At 55.7% G+C, this 21,088-nt stretch overlaps 1 protein-coding gene across 1 annotated transcript; it reads right to left on the reverse strand.

Moving 5' to 3' along the window:
• Positions 1 to 1,647: 1,647 nt before the first annotated feature.
• Positions 1,648 to 18,811, reverse strand: ROBO4 (roundabout guidance receptor 4; the record flags this gene model as incomplete). The annotated part of the gene is given in 19 exon segments (XM_081113730.1): positions 1,648 to 1,739; positions 1,855 to 1,903; positions 1,907 to 2,061; positions 4,458 to 4,816; positions 4,935 to 5,180; positions 5,294 to 5,429; positions 5,624 to 5,731; positions 9,843 to 10,106; positions 10,223 to 10,359; positions 13,450 to 13,492; positions 13,857 to 14,042; positions 14,200 to 14,368; positions 14,777 to 14,889; positions 16,090 to 16,318; positions 16,412 to 16,521; positions 16,812 to 16,932; positions 17,507 to 17,664; positions 18,074 to 18,403; positions 18,745 to 18,811. Coding segments are annotated over 19 exon segments (3,072 nt in total).
• Positions 18,812 to 21,088: the final 2,277 nt, after the last annotated feature.

Genomic DNA, 21,088 nt, shown 5'->3' on the forward strand with positions numbered 1-21,088 from the left:
TTAAACAATGTTGGCCGTGGGTGCCATGGTCCCCATCACCCCCCCACACATAGCCAGTGCCACTCACAGGTAAGCTGAGGCCTGTTTCCTTCCCGTTTGCTCTCCCCCGGCTCAGGAACCACCCTGGACTCTCGGGATTGCCACTGCCCGCATGCCCAGGCTCTGACCGCTCCTGCCACTTCGTCCTAAGTGCGTCCAACCCCTTTCTCTCCTTCGGGCTAACAAACATGGAATATTTTTTAAAGGAATGTTACCAGGAAGCTAAAAGAGAAGCAGATTCCAGGAAAGGAAAATCAGTAGGAGAGAAAGGATGGTTATCTGCAGTGCGGCTCCCTCCTCCGAGGTCACACCCTTCAGCCCAGACTGGCCAGGTCAGGGTAGTCTAGGCAGCACTGTCCCCGGACCGCGCCTTCTCAGCCTCCAAAGGAGCGTGGCCTCCAGTAGAGCCACAGGGCTTTGGGGGATGATCACCCCGTCTCGGGGCCCTTTCCAATGGGCCCTCCCTGAAGGCGTCTTCCTGTGGCCCTGCTCATGCTCATCCCCCCCCGCCCCCCCCAACCTGAGGATTCTGCCCTTGACCTTTCCTGCCACGTTGGGGAGACGTTGTCACCTGCTCCCCTCTGCTGTCTGGGGCGGAGGCCCCGGGAGTCCCGCTCCACCGCTGGTTTGCTCTGTTGTCCTGGTGGAAAGGTGTGCACCAGCCAATCATGACAGGTGGCTCTACCTTTTGTGGGATGAGCTACTTTGTTTTAAGAAACCACCTGGGACTGGTCTCTGGGGAGGGAGCTGGGGCGGCTGGAGGCAGGAGTTGTCTTCTTGGGAACAGTTGCCAAGACCAGCAGGCCCTGACCATGCCCAGCCCTCCCTTGCCTGGGTCCTGCTTCCAATCGGATGGGTGAACATAATTCTCCCCTTAGTTCCTGGACAGGGATGAGTGACATGGCCCAGTGTCAGCCAATGTCTGCTCCCTTTCCAGTTCAGGCAATTCTTTCTCTATCTCCACGTGCCCCCCTCCACCCCACAAATGACACTCCGGGAAAAGGGCTCACAGAACTCAGGGCATTGCCATGTCATAGTATTAATTCCTTGGGCTCACTTGACAGCAGTGCGGGGAGGGTGGTTTTGTCCCCATTCCGCACCTCCCGCCCTGGAGCTCCCTCCCTGGTCCGCCTGGGACTTTGCCTTGGTGCTGGGTTGGGCCTCGTGGCTCAGGGCTCTGCTCTGTATCTCCTTTACATGGTGTGTGTGTGGGGGGGCGGGCGTGGAGCCCCTCTACGGAACACAGTCCAGTGAGGCTGAAGGGAGGCTTGAGGAGCCCCTTCCTCCACGGCCCACCCCCTCAAGCTGCCGCTGCCCCCCAGAAAGATCCCTGGCTCCCCCATGTCTCATGATCCCCGTGGATGGGAGAGCAGGAGATGGGCTGCTCCTTAAGCCAGACAGTTTGGTTGTGGGGTTGGGTAGAGCCAAGGACAAGCAAGGCGCCAGGTGGAGACGGTTCTCCGCTCCGGGGGCTCCGGGTCTGCTTTGCTCTGATTGTGTTGCTTCATTCCTTTTCACGGTCAAGGAGGGCGAGCTCTCCTGGAGGCCAGATGTACCCAAGGGCAGAGATGCACCGACCAAGATCTGCAGTCCAGGGCCCAGCCCTCCTCAGGGCCCGTGGCTGATAGGAGAGGGAGTTCTGAGTCTCTTCTTGGGGGGCTGGGGTGGGGAGTCTCGGGGACATGCCTCAGGACGAGTCTCTAGGAGAATTGGAGGAGAGTGGAGTTATCCCCTTGCTCCTTGTGTCTCCTGCAGACCCCCGGCTCCCTCACGGCTCCACCCAGAACCACACAAGCCAGGCAGACGGACACTTACGGCCAGCCTTGGGGGCAGCACAGCTGAGATGGCTTCTCTGGGGAGAGTTCTAAGAGTCGGGGGGCCAGGGCGGCAGCCCTCTGCCCAGTCGCTGGATGTGGTTGTTCTCCAGGTCCTCTAGCCAGTCTGACCTCCACTCCCATAGGGGCAGGGAGAGGGTGTGAGTCAGCAAGCGGTCATCCCGGGGGGAGGGAGGCGATGAGGCACCTGTGTGGGGGCAGAGATATCTGTGGAGGGTTGGCCTTCACCCCTGGGAACCAGTTTAGGGAACAAAGCTTGGGGCCAACTTAAAGCAGACACCCAACCCTAAGTACAATCTAACCCCAACTTGGCCCATCAGCCTCGGTGTCTCTGGCCCCAGGGACAGGAACCATTCGTTTCGTTAGAGAGAATGTTTCGAACTGGCCTTTGCCCATCCTCTCCCACTCCCGGCGTCCTCCTCTCCCTCCGTTAGGGGAACTTCTGCCCTGGATAACCCTTGCTCTCTCGTGCACCACAAGCCTGGTTGTTTTTCTTGGGGCACAGGGCAGGGTTAGCGTTCATACGACGGGAACAGGGGATCTGATAGAGCAGATGAGGCAGGGAACAGCTAAGGGGAGCCCTGACTGCCTCTGTGGACATGGAGATGATGGCCCCACTCCACTAGACAGTGAAGGTGGACATGGAGATGATGGTCCCACTCCACTAGACAGTGAAGGTGGACATGGAGATGATGGTCCCACTCCACTAGACATGTGAAGGTGGACATGGAGATGATGGTCCCACTCCACTCGACATGTGAAGGTGGACATGGAGATGATGGTCCCACTCCACTCGACATGTGAAGGTGGACATGGAGATGATGGTCCCACTCCACTAGACAGTGAAGGTGGACATGGAGATGATGGTCCCACTCCACTAGACATGTGAAGGTTGACATGGAGATGATGGTCCCACTCCACTAGACAGTGAAGGTGGACATGGAGATGATGGCCCCACTCCACTAGACTTGTGAAGGTGGACATGGAGATGATGGTCCCACTCCACTAGACAGTGAAGGTGGACATGGAGATGATGGTCCCACTCCACTAGACTTGTGAAGGTGGACATGGAGATGATGGTCCCACTCCACTAGACAGTGAAGGTTGACATGGAGATGATGGTCCCACTCCACTAGACAGTGAAGGTGGACATGGAGATGATGGTCCCACTCCACTAGACAGTGAAGGTGGACATGGAGATGATGGTCCCACTCCACTAGACATGTGAAGGTGGACATGGAGATGATGTTCCCACTCCACTAGACTTGTGAAGGTTGACATGGAGATGATGGTCCCACTCCACTATACAGTGAAGGTGGACATGGAGATGATGGTCCCACTCCACTAGACTTGTGAAGGTTGACATGGAGATGATGGTCCCACTCCACTATACAGTGAAGGTGGACATGGAGATGATGGTCCCACTCCACTATACAGTGAAGGTGGACATGGAGATGATGGTCCCACTCCACTAGACAGTGAAGGTGGACATGGAGATGATGGTCCCACTCCACTAGACAGTGAAGGTGGACATGGAGATGATGGTCCCACTCCACTCGACATGTGAAGGTGGACATGGAGATGATGGTCCCACTCCACTCGACAGTGAAGGTGGACATGGAGATGATGGCCCCACTCCACTAGACAGTGAAGGTGGACATGGAGATGATGGCCCCACTCCACTAGACAGTGAAGGTGGACATGGAGATGATGGCCCCACTCCACTAGACAGTGAAGGTGGACATGGAGATGATGGCCCCACTCCACTAGACAGTGAAGGTGGACATGGAGATGATGGCCCCACTCCACTAGACAGTGAAGGTGGACATGGAGATGATGGCCCCACTCCACTCGACATGTGAAGGTGGACATGGAGATGATGGCCCCACTCCACTCGACAGTGAAGGTGGACATGGAGATGATGGCCCCACTCCACTAGACAGTGAAGGTGGACATGGAGATGATGGCCCCACTCCACTAGACATGTGAAGGTGGACATGGAGATGATGGCCCCACTCCACTAGACAGTGAAGGTTGACATGGAGATGATGGTCCCACTCCACTAGACAGTGAAGGGTGAGCCCGGTTGCTCCTCCCCACAACCACAGACAAGGCAAGGAGGGCGTGGAGGCACGGCAGGGGTAAGAGGAGACAGAACGTCCCACAGTGAGGAGGAACCTGAACACTGGGCTGGAGTGAATCACGGGGGCTGGAGCCGCCCTTCCTGGAGACCCCTGTCTGGGTGAGGGGGGGTCCTTCAGGTAGGGGGGTGGGTCGCACTTGGCTGCCTGCAGCCTTCAGACTTGAACAGTCGGTCCCTGTTCTCATGGGGTGACCTTGGGCAAGTTAATAAACCTGATTGACTTACAGTTTCCTCATTTGGAAAAGAATAAAGAGCATTCCTCCCAGAGGGGTCATTGAATGCATGCGCAGTGCTTATGCTAGAGCAGTGAGGGCGAACCTTTTGAGCCCTGCGTGTCAGCCTTTTGAAAAACCCTAACTTAACTCTGGTGCCGTGTCACATATAGAAGGGGGTCTTACAGGGGCTGTCCCACTCCAAGGGGTGAGGGTGAGCTGATGTACCTGTGAAGACGCAGTCTGCTTCCCTGGGCTCCAGACCAAAGCCAAGGCTGTCCACGGCCACTGCCAGGGCCCGTGCAAAGTGGGCATCGGCCAGGAAGGAGCCATCTGAGGAGCTGACCAGGCTGGCTCTGGCACTGGGGGCGTTGTCCTCGGAGGCTGAGCCCCAGCCATTGGCCAGGGAGCCCTCACTGGGGGTGGGGGTGAGGCAGGGCCGAGGTGGGCACAGCAAACTCCCCACCTCAGACCCTACCCCTCCGGCAGCTCTGCCCATATCTGCCAGCTCTGAAGCTGTGGGAACGCTGATGTACCCATAGGTGCTGGGGGGTGAAGGAGCCCTTGGCATAGGAGAGATGCTGTTCCTAGGAGGAGGCAACATGGGAGACAGTAGGATTGTTGAGGTGCGGTAGGGCGGGACCATTCCTCCGGGAAGAGTGGAACGAGGCAGGGACAAACATACTGTAATACGGGCCTACTCACCTGGGGGTCTCCTCACCCTCACTGAGCTCCAGGCACAGGGCCACCTCCTCAGGAGTCAGCACACTGTCCTGATCCTCCCCCAGGGATGACAGCGAAGAGCTGGACAGGCGACTGGAGGTTGGGCTGGGACCGGACAGGGAGGAGGCCCGGTGGCTGGAGTGGCTGGTGGTACTGGAGGGCCTGCAGGTGGGGATGGGGGCTGCTGACAGGGGGTGGGGGGAGGGAGCTCGGGGCTCTGCCGCGTGCCTGTTGGGGTAAGACAGATGGCAGGATGGTTAGTGGGGTCCTTCCAGCCCCTGTCCACCCCTCCCTCACCGCCTCCCACCCCACCCCTGCTTTTGGACCCCATGCCCTCTTACTGGGTCTGTTGATTCTGAGTGGGGGGTTCATGAGAAGAGAGGGGTGCTGGCGGGAGAGGGCAAGTCAGCTCGCTGGAGGAGCTGAGGATCTGCGGTCCCAGGGCCCGCCAGGCAACCAGAGTTCGGGGCACAGGTCCTGGGGAACAATAGCCTGGGCATGAGAATAGCGGAACCCCCATCAGCCCCCCACCCCAGCCTGCCCCCTGCCCAGCCCTCCCCTCAGCTTCCTGCCCCTACACCCCACCCGTCAGCTTCCTCAAGGACAGCTGAAGCCGGCTGTAGGGGCTGGTGGGCCCCTGTACCCCACCTCACCGCCTCACTTCCTCTCACCTGGGCTTTGGGAAAGGTTCTTGGAGCCTTTATTTCCTGCCTCCCAGGCCCAGAGCTCCATAGGGTGGCTGCCCCGGAGCAGCGGGGAGCTGTTGGCCTGGTGCAACTCTGCAAAGGAAGAATCGGCCATTGAGGGACAAGCCAGGGTGGGCCTGTCAGACCCCAACCTCAGGCTCCAGCTCCGGCCTTGTCATTCAGTTATGCTTTAAGGCCCCTGAACAAAGAGAAAAGAGGGAAGAACCGCCCTCCCTCTTCTCCCCCTCCCACCTTCAGCCAGGCAGCTGTGAGAGGGTGGGAGGAGCACCAGGCTTGGAGTAAAAAAATGGGCTCTCGTAGCCCAGCTTGGCCATGCAATAGCTGTGTGCCCTCAGGTAGATCCATGAACCTTTCTGAGCCTGTTTCATTTGTAAACACCCACGGCAAGTGATGGCTTTTCCAATTAAATAAACACAGATCGGAACGTTCCTGGCACCTAATAAAAGCTTTCTTCCCTTTATTGGATGTATTGCCATCTTCCTGATCTCTGTGTAGCCTCACACGGTTACTCTTCTCGGTAGTTTTGGCTCCTTCTTCTCTTGGAGAGAATCTATTCATTTCCACTCTTCACATTATGAAAATCTCACGTGGTTCTGGCTGGCCCTGCCCTGAGCAACCTGAGCGTCTTTCACCTGGGGACATGGGTTAGACCAGCGGTTCTCAACCTGTGGGTCGCGACCCCTTTGTGGGTCGAACGACTCTTTCACAGGGGTCGCCTAAGACCATCGGAAAACGCACATATAATTACAGATTGTTTTTGTGATTCATCACCATGCTTTAATTATGTTCAATTTGTAACAATGAAAATACATCCTGCATATCAGATATTTACACGACGATTCATAACAGTAGCAAAATTACAGTTATGAAGTAGCAACGAAAATAATGTTATGGTTGGGGGTCACCACAACATGAGGAACTGTATTAAAGGGTCGCGACATTAGGAAGGTTGAGAACCACTGGGTTAGACTGTCACGAATGGGTAAGACAGAAGCAAGTCACCCGAGACCAGGCCAGGTGTGAAGGAAGAGGCACTTTAGAGTAGGAAGATGTGTTGGTCTCACCCAGAAAGGCAATGCCCTGCCCGTAAATAGTCAACATTTGTTGGCTAGATGAGTGAATGAAGGATGCTGTTAGAGATGTAGGTGTAAACGCATACAGACGTGACTCCCACTGAGAGTGAACCACACTTAGAGACAAGGCTGAGTGAACTCTGACAATAGGGAAGCCGAGGTCACTGAAAGGACTGACCCAGCCACGTACAATGCTTCCTGGTCAGGCCCAAACCCAGGTGATCTAAGTTTAAACCAGAGAGGAAGTGGGTACTGTAAATAGGAAATAACAGATTTTCCCCAGACCAGGAACCAGAGCAAAGGAGGAGAGAAACAGCCTTCAGATTAGTGTCCCATGGTCAGAAGCCCAGACCTAAAGCCAGGCAGGACCCTGGAGGCAGAGCTGTCTAGTCTGTCTCATCCTAAAGCCTTGGGGGCCACCATGGCCAGTTCAGAGCAGGGACAAGACTAAGACCCCATCTGGGCCCTGGGAATCCATGGAGAGTGGCCAGATCTTCTGAGCCACTGGGATAAAAACCCACACAATGGCTGGACTTCCTCTATTGAAGTTTGCTTTCATACTTCGCCTGATTTGGTTTGTGTACATTTCCTTTCGTTGAATGACCTAGTACCTGGCTTCGGAACTAAGCTCAGAAGTGGAGACACAGGTTGGCTGGCTGGCTGGCTGGTTGGTTGTATGGAAAAGGAAGGAAGCCCTAACCGGTTTGGCTCAGTGGATAGGGCGTTGGCCTGCGGACTGAAGGGTCCCAGGTTCGATTCCGGTCAAGGGCATGGATCTTGGTTTCAGGCACATCCCCTGTGGGGGGTGTGCAGGAGGCAGCTGATCGATGTTTCTCTCTCTCATTGATGTTTCTAATTCTCTATCCCTCGTTCTTCCTCTCTGTAAAAAATCAATAAAATGTATTTTTTTAAAAAAGAAAAGGAAGGGAAAGGCCAGTTCTGGAAAAGGCCATGTTTGTCCCAGCCCTTTTCATTTCCTCTAAAGGACCCTGGTAACAACAAGCCCCTCCCCCCTTGCTCGGAAATACTTGGATTTTAGTTTCAATGTTATTTGAATAAGAAACTAGGCAATAAAAATGTTATCAAGGTCAGGCCAAATCTCACTGGCCAGCCCTGAATTGCAATACATATTGGTTTGAATTAATGAGAATATTCGGTGTTTGTATCTGACAAAGTACGGGGAACTAAGAACCTGGTATAATGGTTGAGACCCGGGAGAGTGTGATAATATCTATCATGGAGAAAAACCCCAACAAGAGTCAAACAGTAGGAAAAAGGAATAAGTAAGTTACGGGGAATAGGGGCGCTGAGAGTGCCTGCCCGTTTTAGGAAATGAAGACGCGTCAGTTGTGGGCTAGATGATAGCAGTGGAGCCGACGCCATGGCTCTGGACAAGGTCAGAGCATGATCTGCTGAGGACTAGAGGGGACGTGGCCCACACTGGGGATCAAACTTGTAACCTGGGCACGTGCCCTGACCGGGAATTGAACTGTGACCTCCTGATTCATAGGTCGATGCTCAACCACTAAACCACGCTGGCTGGGCGGAAAGCTGGTTTTTAAATGAGATTCATGCAACCTCTTTTTAGTTGGTATTTCATTACCACTGAGATTTTCTAATGCAATAGCTTTGAGGCAAAGCTGGAAAAAATGCCAGCTTCATTAATATTCAGAGACATACAATTTTGGATATTAGACAAGCTCCTAATTACTCTGAATCCACATTTGTTTTAATAAAAAGTCAATTATAAACTTTAAAAAAATTGGCTGTTGAGCCCGACCAGTATGCCCAATGGTTGAGCCTCTACTTATGAACCAGGAGGTCACGGTTCGATTCGCTGATTCCGAGTAGGGAGCATGTAGGAGGCAGCCAATCAGTGATTCTCTCTCATCACTGATGTTTCTATCTTTCCCTCTCCCTTCCTCTCTGAAATCAATTAGACATATATTTTTTTAAAAATGGCTGTTGAGCATTTGTAAGTCTCACTCATCAGTACAGAAGGCTCATGAAGACAGCAGACAGGGTGCAGGCCAATGTTCGGAGATGGGAGAAAGGAGTCAGAGGATAGGATTTCCCACGGACGCTCCCAGAGACAGTCAAAGTGGCCCCTGGGAGCAGACCACTCTGACTTCAGCTCTGAGTTCTGCCCCTTATTGATGTAGGATTTTGAATGAGTTACCCAAATCTGCTCCTCTTTCCCTATCTGTGAAATTAGAGGAAATAATACCAAGTCAATATGTTGTGAGGCTTAAATAAAATAAATATAAGTAAAGCACCTAACATAGTGGTTGCTAAAGAAACAGAAACTAGCCTGGCTGGTGTGGCTCAGTGGTTCAGCATCGACCTATGAACCAGGAGGTCACGGTTTGATTCCTGGTCAGGGCACATGCCCCGGTTGAGGGCTTGATCCCCAGTAGGGAGCATGCAGGAGGCAGCCGATCAATGATTCTCTCTCATTGATGTTTCTCTCTCTCTCTCCTTCTCCCTTCCTCTCTGAAATCAATACAAATATATTAAAAAATAGAAAGAAACACAGACGATAATGATGTTTCTCTGGGAAGTCAAAGCAGGATGCTGGGAGTCAGGAGAGATTTGGCAGAAAGGAACTGCTCCTCTGGGGAGCAAGCTGAGAGTCAGACCTGGGCAGACTTGTGTGGAGCACAAGGGGGGTTGTTCATGGGAACCAGAGCCTTGGTGCCAGCACTGGGTGCATTCTGGGCACATCCTGCCAGGTTCTGGAATGACTGGTGTGCTGGTCAGGCACTTGTGTTAGACTTTGAGCCCTTAGGGGGCGAGGACCGTGTCTGGTGTCTCTTGGGCCCTGGTGCTCGCTTATTAACACGTGGAGTTGAGCTGATTACAGAGGCAGGGCCCCTCCTGGTGCAGCCAAACTGAAAACAGAGCCTGTGTAGAGAAAAGCTGAGGCCAGCACGGCCCTCGCCGAGTGCGTCAGTGATGGGGATCCAGCAGGACAGGCCAGTCAAAGCTGTGGGTGGGGTGCTACCCACACCCGCCTGCCAGGGCCCAGGCCACATTCCCACCACATTCCCACTCCTGGGCCCTCCTCCCGCCTGCTCCGGGCTGGGTCTGCGACCCCGTCCTGTCCTTACCTTGCTTCTTTTTGGCCTTCCAAGCCTCTGCAGGGGCCACAGAGAAGCGAGGGGAAGAGAGCCCCCGGCGGCTACAGAGGCTGTCGGAACTGGGCCAGGGGCTGGAGAGCCGGGCCAGCTGGGGCCGGAGGTGCCTGAGAGCTGGGGCCTGGGGGCTTGGCCGGGCTGGGGGGCTGGAAGGCAGCTCAGCGATGAGGGAGCCATAAAAAGTGCGGGTGTCGGGAAGCAGGGGCACCCCAGGGCTGCGGGGATCCCAGGAGATCACTGCAATAAGACACAACAGGAGGAGTGATGGTGAGTCATCCTGCCCACGGCTCCCTCCTCCAGCCCTGGGGTCTCTGTTCCACTGCCAGGCCCTGGCCGCCTCTGGGCATGCTCACAGGAGCGCCGGCGGTCTAGTGGGTCCCGGGGGTCCACTCCCAGCCGGCTGCTAAGGCTGCTGCTGCTGCTCAGGTCCCGAGAGCAGGAGGTGGATCGCCAAGTGTCTGCCAGCCAGGGGGAGTCGCTGTGGTCCATCCTGCAGCAATGGGGGAGGGGGGGGAGCAAGGGGGGAGGTAGGGGCAAGGGCAGGAGAAACAGCGTAAAGCAAGAACCACGGGGTAGCCAAAGGAGGTGAGGAGATGGTGCTAGAGCAGCGGTTCTCAACCTGTGGGTCGCGACCCCTTTGGCCTAAGACCATCAGAAAACACATATATAATCACATATTGGGTTTTTTGTTTGTTTTTTAAATATATTTTATTGATTTTTTCTACAGAGATGAAGGGAGAGGGATAGAGAGCCAGAAACATCGATGACAGAGAAACATCGATCAGCTGCCTCCTGCACACCTCCCACCGGGGATGTGCCTGCAACCAAGGCACACGCCCCCGACCGGAATTGAACCTGGGACCCTTCAGTCCGCAGGCCAACGCTCTATCCACTGAGCCAAACCAGTCAGGGCTCACATATTGTTTTTGTGATGAATCACTATGCTTTAATTATGTTCCATTTGTAACAATGACATTGGGGGTCACCACAACATGAGGAACTGTATTGAAGGGTCGCGGCATTAGGAAGGTTGAGAACCGCTGTGTTACAGGCTTTATTCTACCTGCTTTTAAGCCCTTCAGACTCCTTAAAATCTCTGCACTGATGTCTCCAACTCAGTGCCCTTTCTTATCCTGGTTATCTGGGGAAGTCCAGGTTGCCCAGAGATAAGAGGTATTAAAAAGAAACAGCTGTGTGCTAAGATAAAAAGAATATCTCTCTGGAGCCAGACAAACCCAGTTTGAAAATCCCCGTTGGTCGCAGCCCAGCTGTGCATCCCTGGGAGCAAGTCTGTCAGCCTCTCTAAGGCCCAGTTCTCCATCTGTAAAAGTAACCACGCCCTTCCATATAAGGCTGATGCTGTGCGCTGGGGCAGGAAACATGAGGTCATGCGCTGGCAGAGCAGAGCTTGCTACGTGAACGTGGCCTCGCGACCTCTAGTCCGGTTCCCTTCGAACAGGGGGCCATGCAGGCTGCCTGAGTCAGGTTTCAACAGCGGGGACCAGCCAACGCGCTTCTCTGCCTGAAACCTCCCGTGGCTCCCCTTTACCCAGAGAGCGCCCGGCTGCCTGGCATGGCGAACAGGGCCCCCGGTCTGGTTTCCAACTGCCTGACCAGACCCATCTCACACGCTATGCCCCAGGCAGACCAAACGGCTTTTCCTTCCCTGCGAACATGGCGGCGATTTCCGGCTGCCGCGTTGGCCTTCTCCTGCTCACTGTCAGGGTCAGTGTGAAATCTCCCTCCGGAATTTCCCCACCCCAGTCTCCTCCATGTATCTTGTACATGTGTCTGCACGTCCAAATCTGGATTGCATTCGCTTGGATGTCTCTGTCTAGACTGGTGGTTCCCAACGCAGGGCACCCCCCGCCCCCGACAGGGATGCAATTTGATTTTTAAGGGGGGCAATTTGAGAATGAGTTATTAACAGTGAATTTTTTGCATTTCCGATGGTTCTAGGGGCCTCATATACAGTCTATAAATATACATTGTGACATATTTATGCATTCCAGTTCTCTATTACCGGTATGTGTTTTGTAACTTTATTTGCTATTTTTTTCATATCACTTCATATTATTATTATTATTTTAAACAATTTCTTAGTGATTTCTTTCTCAGTACTTCATCTATCCTTTCCTTCTTTTACTTTTCTCTTTCATGGATGCCATGTTCTTCGAAGCTTGTTTAGACCATTTAATGGCCTTTTAGGCTTCCTCCATGTGAATGGGAGTTCACTTTTTGAATAATTAGAATTATATGTCATGGGGTAGGGTTGGGCATCAGGATTTTAGAGATGCTTAGGTGGGGCGTGACCCAAAAGAGGTTGGGAACCACTGGTCTATACTGAGTTCCTGGCAGATGGAGACTGTTTTAGAGAAATGAAGGCATCTCCCTCAAGGATGGGGGTGAAGTCCCAGGGGGACAGAGAACGTTCAGGGCAGAGCAGACAAAGCCCAGGTGGTAACTCAAGAGAAAGGCCAGTGGGCACAGAAAACACAGGAAGGAACCTTGCTCTGAGCTGAGACACTGACAGAAAAAGGGTCTGGCTGGATGTATCTGGCACCTCGGAGGTGCTCGATAAACGCAGACCTAAGCTGCGAAACCTCCCAGAGGAAATCTAATGCGATAAAGAGCAGGAGAATGTGGGCAGATGAAATGGTTGTTTTAGTGTAAAACTCGGCCAACAGGATGAAAAGGCATGCTTGCTTTCTGAGTCTCTAGCAGCCAGACACACTTGAAGCAACCGCCCGATGGTGTAGGGGCAGAGCGCCCTCTACTGGAACTGTGGGTGGACTGCCATGAAGGAAAGATGGCTCCATAGGTTGAGTGATGGACGGAAAGCAAAGGCAAAGGTACTGCTAGGTGAACTCTGAGTGTACAGAGAAAATCAGGAATTAGGCTGCTCCTCCCACGCTAATGATTCTCCACCCAGGAGGATGACTCAGCAGGAAAGTGTAGTCAGTATTATCAGTGAGAGCTTGGTGACAACAGCATTGGATGAGGACAGTGGTTCTCAACCTTCCTAATGCCGCGACCCTTTAATACAATTCCTCATGTGACCCCGAACCATAACATTATTTTCGTTGCTACTTCATAACTGTAATTTTGCTACTGTTATGAATCGTCGTGTAAATATCTGATATGCAGGATGTATTTTCATTGTTGCAAATTGAACATCATTAAAGCATAGTGATGAATCACAAAAACAATATGTCATTATAGATGTGTTTTCCGATGGTCTTAGGCGACCCCTGTGAAAGGGTCGTTCGACCCCCCAGAGGGGTCGCGCCCCACAGTTTGAGAACCGCTGGATCAGGAGTTCAGCAGGCCAGCTGTGTTGCCTTGGGCAAAGCTACTTAAGCCTATGATTCTGTTTACTCTCTGTCAAGTGGTCTGATAGTAACATTATTGAAAGAGAAAACAATTCTCACTTGGAGTTGAGGAGAGAGACAGATACCAGGTAGGACTCCAAACTGCCTGGCGTAAGGGAGACTCCATCCAATTCTCTGTTCCAGCTCCACTGACCCTGGGTCCCCCCTGCCCCGCCCTCACCTCAGGCCACGCCCCTTTCACGTCTCACCTGTGTTTTAGGATGGCGTCCTCGCTGGTATATCTATACAGACCTGGGAGAGGACAGGAAGAAGGCTCAATGTAGAGTCCCCAGCATCAGGCTAGAGAGCTAACCCCAATAGAGTTCTTTTAAAAATATATATATTTTTGTTGATTTCAGAGAGGAAAGGAGCGGGGGAGAGAGAGTCAGAAACATCAATGATGAGAGAGAATCACTGATTGGCTACCTCCTGCATGCCCTTCCTGGGAATCAAGCTCACAACCCAGGTATGTGCTCTTGACAAGAAATCAACCTGGAACCCTTCAGTCCTCAGGCCGAAGCTCTATCCACTGAGCCAAGCCAGCTAGGACCTCCCTATAGTGTTCTTACTGGACCCAGTGAGTCCTGACCCCCTGGAGTCTGCTTCCCTCTCTCACCTGGGCCCAGGTGCACCCCAGCGCGGCGCCGACGGTGGATACACACAGTGGTGCCCAGCAGCAGCAGCCAGAGCAGGACAGCCCCGGTGGCAATGACCTCTGGACGCTTCAATGTTGCTCTCAGCTGCTCCAGGATCCATGGGCCGGGGTCTTTGGGCTCTCGGATGGCTCGCTCCATGGTCTGCTCTGTATAGGATTTGGAGCTCAGGGGTAGGGGGCAGGGGGAGCAACGAGGGTCGGACAGAGAAGGGGGAAGAGCTGGAAGTGGGAAGTGGGGACAATGAGAGGAAGGTGGGTATTGGGGCTGAGGAATGTGGGTGGGACCAGTGGAGACTCTCCTCACCTAAAATGAGGCAGACGGGGCTACTGGGCTCCCCAGCCCCAGGGCCGGTGACAGCAGCCACCTGCACACAGTAGGAACCTGGCGTTTGGGTGGCAATCTCCAGCTGGGTCTGCTCACCGGCCACTGTCCAGTTGGTTGGGGGCCATGAGGTGTTGCTCAGGCTCCACACCTAAGGACAGGCAGGGTGAGCAGTGAGTGCCCCCAGGCACCATCCCAGCTGCTGGGCCCTTCATCTGCAGTCAGACTCCAAGCCTGTGGTCACCCTGCCCTGGGGTTGACCAGGGAGCACTCCCCTCACAACCACCCCCACTTCTCATCCCATCCTGGGCCCTACATTCAGCCTCACTTTCCGCGTCTGTAAATTGGGGATAAGAACCAGGTGGACCAGGGGATGAAATGAGACCAGGGAGCTAACTGCTTGGCATGGGCTGGCAGACGCTCAGTTATCAATAGTGGGTGCTCCTCGCTTCTCTGCACGGGTTCATTTCTCAGTGCCCAGAGTGAGGGCACGCAGGATGCCAAGGGAGAGGGAGGCCTCGGCACTCCTAGGAAGGGATGTGTCAGCTTGTGGGGGTACCTGGTAGCCACGGATGATGCCATTGTGGTTTTTAGCAGGTGGTGGGACCCAGTTCACAAGGATGCTGCCATTGCCCGATTTTAGGGTCACCTCCTGGGGAGGGGCGCTGGGCACTGGGGGTGGGAGAGAGGAGATAGGAATGAGGGAGCTCTAGGGAGAAGGCTGGGATGGGGACACAGGGGCAGAGGCCACACTGATGAGAATAAGCGCTCCGCTTGCCTGACCAGGGCAGAGGGATCCACGAGCAGGACCCACCATCCCCCCAGACTGCAGTGGGACAGTCCTCCAGGCCCCCCAGACTGGAGTGGACAGTCCTCCAGGCCCCCCAGACTGCAGTGGGACAATCCTCCAGGCCCCCCAGACTGGAGTGGACAGTCCTCCAGGGCCCCCCAGACTGGAGTGGGACAGTCCTCCAGGCCCCCCAGACTGCAGTGGGACAGTCCTCCAGGCCCCCCAGACTGGAGTGGGACAGTCCTCCAGGCCCCCCAGACTGCAGTGGGACAGTCCTCCAGGCCCCCCCAGACTGGAGTGGGACAGTCCTCCAGGCCCCCCCCAGACTGGAGTGGGACAGTCCTCCAGGCCCCCCCAGACTGGAGTGGGACAGTCCTCCAGGCCCCCCAGACTGAAGTGAGACAGTCTTCCAGGCCCCCCCAGACTGGAGTGGGACAGTCCTCCAGGCCCCCCAGACTGGAGTGGGACAGTCCTCCAGGGCCCCCCAGACTGTCCTCCAGGGCCCCTTGCAGACTCTCCTCCAGGGCCCCCCAGACTGGAGTGGGATAGTCCTCCAGGGCCCCTCAAACTGTCCTCCAGGGTCCCCCAGACTGGAGTGGGACAGTCCTCCAGGGCCCCCCAAACTGTCCTCCAGGGCCCTTCAGACTGGAGTGGGACAGTCCTCCAGGGCCCCCCAAACTGTCCTCCAGGGCCCTTCAGACTGGAGTGGGACAGTCCTCCAGGGCCCCCCAAACTGTCCTCCAGGGCCCTTCAGACTGGAGTGGGACAGTCCTCCAGGGCCCCCCCAGACTGTCCTCCAGGCCCCCCCAGACTGGAGTGGACAGTCCTCCAGGGCCCCCCAGACTGGAGTGGACAGTCCTCCAGGCCCCCCAGACTGGACTGGGCAGTCCTCCAGGCCCCCCAGGCTGGAGTGGACAGTCCTCCAGGAACTCCCAGACTGGAGTGGACAGTCCTCCAGGCCCCCCCAGACTGGAGTGGACAGTCCTCCAGGACCTCCCAGACTGGAGTGGACAGTCCTCCGGGCCCCCCAGACTGGAGTGACACCAGAGGTCTATTGTTGGTCGTGGGCGCCTGCCCCTGACCTTGCTCAGGCAGCCTCAGGAGCAGCACATTGCTGTCAGGGCCCCGAGCCCGGCCGGAGGACGGTCTCACTTTGAACTCGTAGTCTTGGCCCCAGCGGAGGCCCCCGAGCTCCGCGCTCTGCGAGCCAGCCAGCGGGGCCTCTGCCCACGGAGCTCCCTGGCCTCCTGGCACCGGCTGGGTCCTGAATAGCGCCGTGTAGGACTGGGCAGGGGCAGCAGGGCCGCTGACCTGGGAGAGAGTCCGGAGAAAGGTGGGGGGTCAGGGACGCGGTCCTGTCTGGACCCGGGACTGGCTCCAGCCCTGGGCGCTGGGCCTCCTCACCTTCCAGCTGAGCCACACGGCAGGCGCAGGCTTGGTGCCCTTGGAGGGACCCGGGTTCAGCAGGGTCACGTTTTCCAGCTGAATGCGCACGGCCAGAAGCTCCAGAGGCTCTGGGGGAGAACAGGGCTGGGATGGGGGCTCCAGGCCCAAGTGAAGGAACTGAGGGATTCAGGATCCCTTAGCTACCGAGAACCCAAAACTCCCAGCTTCCTCAGAACTAGAGCGCTCCTATCTCCACTGTAGGATGGGGAAGCAAACCTCCCCTAAGATGGGGTCTACCATCTGATGCCAATCCCAGGTTGAACCTCACATACCCTAACCTCAGCCCAAACCAGACCACACCAGCCTAACCGGACCCCCCCCCCCCCGCACTGGCCCTGATGTTAGCTCCCTGCCTTACCCTGGACAGACACCCTGGCTGCCCGGCTCTTCCGCTGTCCCGCGTTGTTGGTGGCCACACACATATAAGTCCCCGAGTCACTCTTCTCTGCTCTTAGCATCCGCAAGGAGCCACTGGACACCTGTCAGGACAGGCACATGCGCAGTCTCCCATGAGGGGAGGGGCTCTGACAGGGGAGGCAAGCTGAGGGCCTTCCTCTCCTCAAATTCTGCAGGGGCACTCGGAAGGCGGGTCAGTCCTCAGGGCGGGCCCTGTAGTGGGCACTCGGAAGGTGGGTCAGTCCCCAGGGCGGGCCCTGTAGTGGGCACTTGGAAGGTGGATCAGTCCTCAGGGGGTGCCCTGTAGTGGGCACTCAGAAGGCGGGTCAGTCCCCAGGGCGGGCCCTGTAGTGGGCACTCAGAAGGCGGGTCAGTCCCCAGGGCGGGCCCTGCAGGGGGCACTCAGGAGGCGGGTCAGTCCCCAGGGCGGGCCCTGCAGGGGGCACTCAGGAGACGGGTCAGTCCCCAGGGGGTGCCCTGTAGTGGGCACTCAGAAGGCGGGTCAGTCCCCAGGGCGGGCCCTGTAGTGGGCACTCAGAAGGTGGGTCAGTACCCAGGGCGGGCCCTGCAGGGGGCACTCAGAAGGTGGGTCAGGCCCCAGGGCGTGCCCTATAGTGCCGGGACAGGAGGAGGTATGGGGAAGGGAGCTATACTCACCCTGTGCCGCCCCGGCTGGAGGGCCAGGGGTTTCTCATCCTTCCACCACAAGACCGTGGGCTCTGGGTAGCCCCAGGGTGGCCAGCACTCCAGGATCACCTGCTCGCCCACCGTGGCCACTGTGTCCTGGGGCTGGACCCGGAAATCCTCCTGAAGGACTGTGGGGAGGAAGGAGGCTCTGGAGGGAGCAGTGCCCGGTCCTCGCCTCCCCAAAGGCCCCCCTTGGTGTTTCCTGCCACACCTGCCCCATTCTATTTTTTCACGACTGTGCCCACTCTTCAGAGACACACCTCCTAAGAGTTCCATGTAGGTTCACCCCCAACTCAGCTCTCTCATCACGGTTCCCAGTCTGATATCCTTTCCAACCTCCCTCTGACGCCAATCCCAGGCGTCCTCACATACTGTAACCTCAGCCAATACCAGCCCACACCAGCCTAACTGGAGCCTCCCCCTCACCCCCCAAAACACACGCACATATTGATTCTCACAGATACCCCTTCAAACCTCCCTCAGCACAGGCATTATCACCCCAGGTGTGCCCACCCCGGCTCCCCTCCCAGGCCTCACCAGCCGCAGACAGCCTCGCGCCGCGGCTCACCGCTGTGCCCAGCCGGTTGCTGGCCTCACATGTGTAGATGCCCAGGTCCGTGGATAGGGCCTGGTTGTTGCGGGCGTGAGCCTGGGTGGAGGGCCAGTGCAGCAGCAGGGTTCCATCAGGTAGGAGCTGGTGTGTGTCTGGGGGCTCCATGCTCAGGGGCTGCCCATTCAGCAGCCAGTGGATGGTGGGAGGCGGCTGGCCCGAGGCTTGGCAGCTCATCTGGACGGGCTCAGGGCCTTGGAGCAGCTGGTCCTGTGGGTGGACTATGATCTGGGGTGGGGAGTCCTGAGTCGTGCCTTCTGGAAGGGAAAGGGAGGTGGAGCCCAGTCTGACTACCATCAGGTGCCCAGATCCCTGCATTCCTTACCTGCCTTCTCTCCTCTGAGGATCAATTCAAAGGAAGGAGACCTTTCGAACTCTCAGTCTGTCAGTCTCTCTCTCTCTCTCTCTCTCTCTCTCTCTCTCTCTCTCTCTCTCTCACACACACACACACACACACACACACACATACACACACACCATCATCATCATCAACAACATCATCATCATCTCTTGCAAAGGAGCAAGGGGGGGCTCTTCTTCCCTGGCCAGGCCCTGGATCCAGGGAGCCTGAGCTAGGAGAGGGGGCGGCCACACTCACCCATGAACAGAAGCAGGAGAGGCAGGGGCCACCAGACCCCAGGGAGACCCGCTCCTCCGGAGCCCATGGCTGCTCTCAGGTCTCTGTCCTGGTCCCAAGCACTTTGTCTTGCGGCTCTGAGCTCACAGGGAGGGGAGGGGCGGGCAGGCCGTTGGTGGTTGTTTGTGGCCAAGACTGCCCCAGAGGGAAGCAGCTCTGAGGAAACCGATGCTTCCTGCCTGGCCCTCGGTGCCTTGAAGAACTGGGAGGAGCCCAGAGGAGAGAAACTCCCTGGCTCCCAACCCCAGCCCTGAGATTTACCTTGTGATCTCGTCTGGGATTTCTTTTTATTTTATTTTTTTAAATATATTTTTATTGATTTCGGAGAGGAGAAAGAGGGAGGGAGAGAGATAGAAATATCAATGATGACAGAGAATCATTGATCGGCTGCCTCCTGCACGCTCCCTACTGGGGATCAAGCCTGCAACCGAGGTACATGTCCTTGACCAGAATCGAACCCGGGACCCTTTAGTCTGCAGGCTGACGCTCTGTCCAGTGAGCCAAATCGGCCAGGGCTAGTCTGGGATTTCTTAAAGGCAATCCTCACACTAACCATAACTCTAACCACAGCTTTGACCCTTTAACCCTAAGCCTGTACTTAAACCTTGAGTCCCCATCCTTATTCCTTTGCTTTCAAGTGACCCTTGCTAGAGTGGACCGGAAAGCCAGAGGAAACTAAGCCGAGTGGAGCGGTCACTCCTCGGTCCATTCCTCAAGGATTGATGGAGGAGGGGCTGGGTGGGACAGAAGACAGGAAGGCTTCCGAGGCTCTGGGACAAGCTGGAGATGCCCACCGCGGGTTCCTATTCCGCTCAGAGACAGATGAAATAAGCTGGGAGACCGTGGGCACGTTCCTTAACGCCTGCATGTCACTCATCTGTAAGTGGGGAGAATAACAGCAGTGCGTACCTTGGGGGATGGAGCAAGAATGCGATGAGATAAAACATAAATCACTTAGTCCGGTCACCTAATGCATGATACGTGCTCAGTAAGTTTAACCAATGCTGTTATTTTTATGCACACCCCATCACGGGAACTATTCAAGCATCCTCGGCTGGGATACTTCAGGCCCCGGGATGGTGGCTTGAGTCTGATATTTAAGAGTCTTTCCAGCCTTGAAACCTTGTGTCTGCTGCCGACAGGCCTGTAGCTTCTGAGCCTGCTGCTTCCCACCCCCCTCCCTGGAGAGAGGCTGCATTCCCCTCTCAGAGCCCACCTCCTGTTTACAGGTTTCTTCCTTCCAAATCTGGAATGTCAGCCATTTCCTGGAGCTGTTCCCGGAAAGCCAAGGCCGCCAAGGCAGGGCTCTGGGGGCTCAACGGAAGACTGTCCAGCCTTTGTTTCCAGGAGTTCCTGGCCAGCTCCTCCGTGAGGCCCCTAACCCAGCTGACTCCCTCGCTTCCTCCCCTTCCCATCCTGGCGTAGTACCAGCCACAGCCACAGCCCTAACAGCCCATGAAGAGGAGTGAAGGCCCGGCTGGTGGCTGGCATGGCTCAGTGGTGGAGCGTCGACCTATGAACCGGGAGGTCACGGTCTGATTCCAAGTCAGGGCACAGGCTCGATTCCCAGTGTGGGGCGTGTAAGAGGCAGCTGATTGATTCTCTCTCATCATTGATGTTTCTCTCTCTCCCTCTCCCTCCCCCTCCCTCTCTGAAATCAATTAAAAAATAAAGAGGTGGGAAGGCCTCTTTCGCAACTCCTCTTCCCCTTCAAATGCAGACCAAGACTGACCGAGACAATTAGAACAAGAGGACACAGTGGTTCTTACAACCTGAGCGCTTCCAAGGGGTGGGGAATAGACAATGAAAGTAATTGAGTGACAGAGCTGGAAGGATAGGGACTGGGACCAGAGGAGAGCTTGGTATTTCAGAACTGGAGGAGCTACAGGCAGTGGTCAAGTCCACGGCATGTGTGCCAGGCGGAGTGGCACAGAGTTTACCGGGTCAAGGACCCGTGGAGCCAGAGGGATAAAGGGGTATTCATGTGGACACTGCAGTCATCCAAGGGTGACAAGAAGGATGTGCTGAGGCAGATGAATTTACTGCACACCCTGCCAGCCTGAGATTTCCCAGAGACAGAGCCCTGAGGCCTGTTTGGTAGGGGACCAGACTGACTGCTGGCTCCCCAAGAATGTTGCTGTCAGCAGTCCTTTGGTAGCCTCTCCTGCTTGCACACTGGACTTGGGGAGATTAACCAAGTTCTTTGCTAAGGACTGAATGCCAACTGGATTTATCTCAAACGTGTGCAATCTAGAAAGATGGTATAAAACCCCCTCAGGGGGGAAGATGGCAAGTCCCAAAGGAA

This window comes from Myotis nattereri (assembly GCF_964212035.1).
Source record: "Myotis nattereri genome assembly, chromosome: 19".
In the NCBI taxonomy this organism is placed as follows: Eukaryota; Metazoa; Chordata; class Mammalia; order Chiroptera; family Vespertilionidae; genus Myotis; species Myotis nattereri.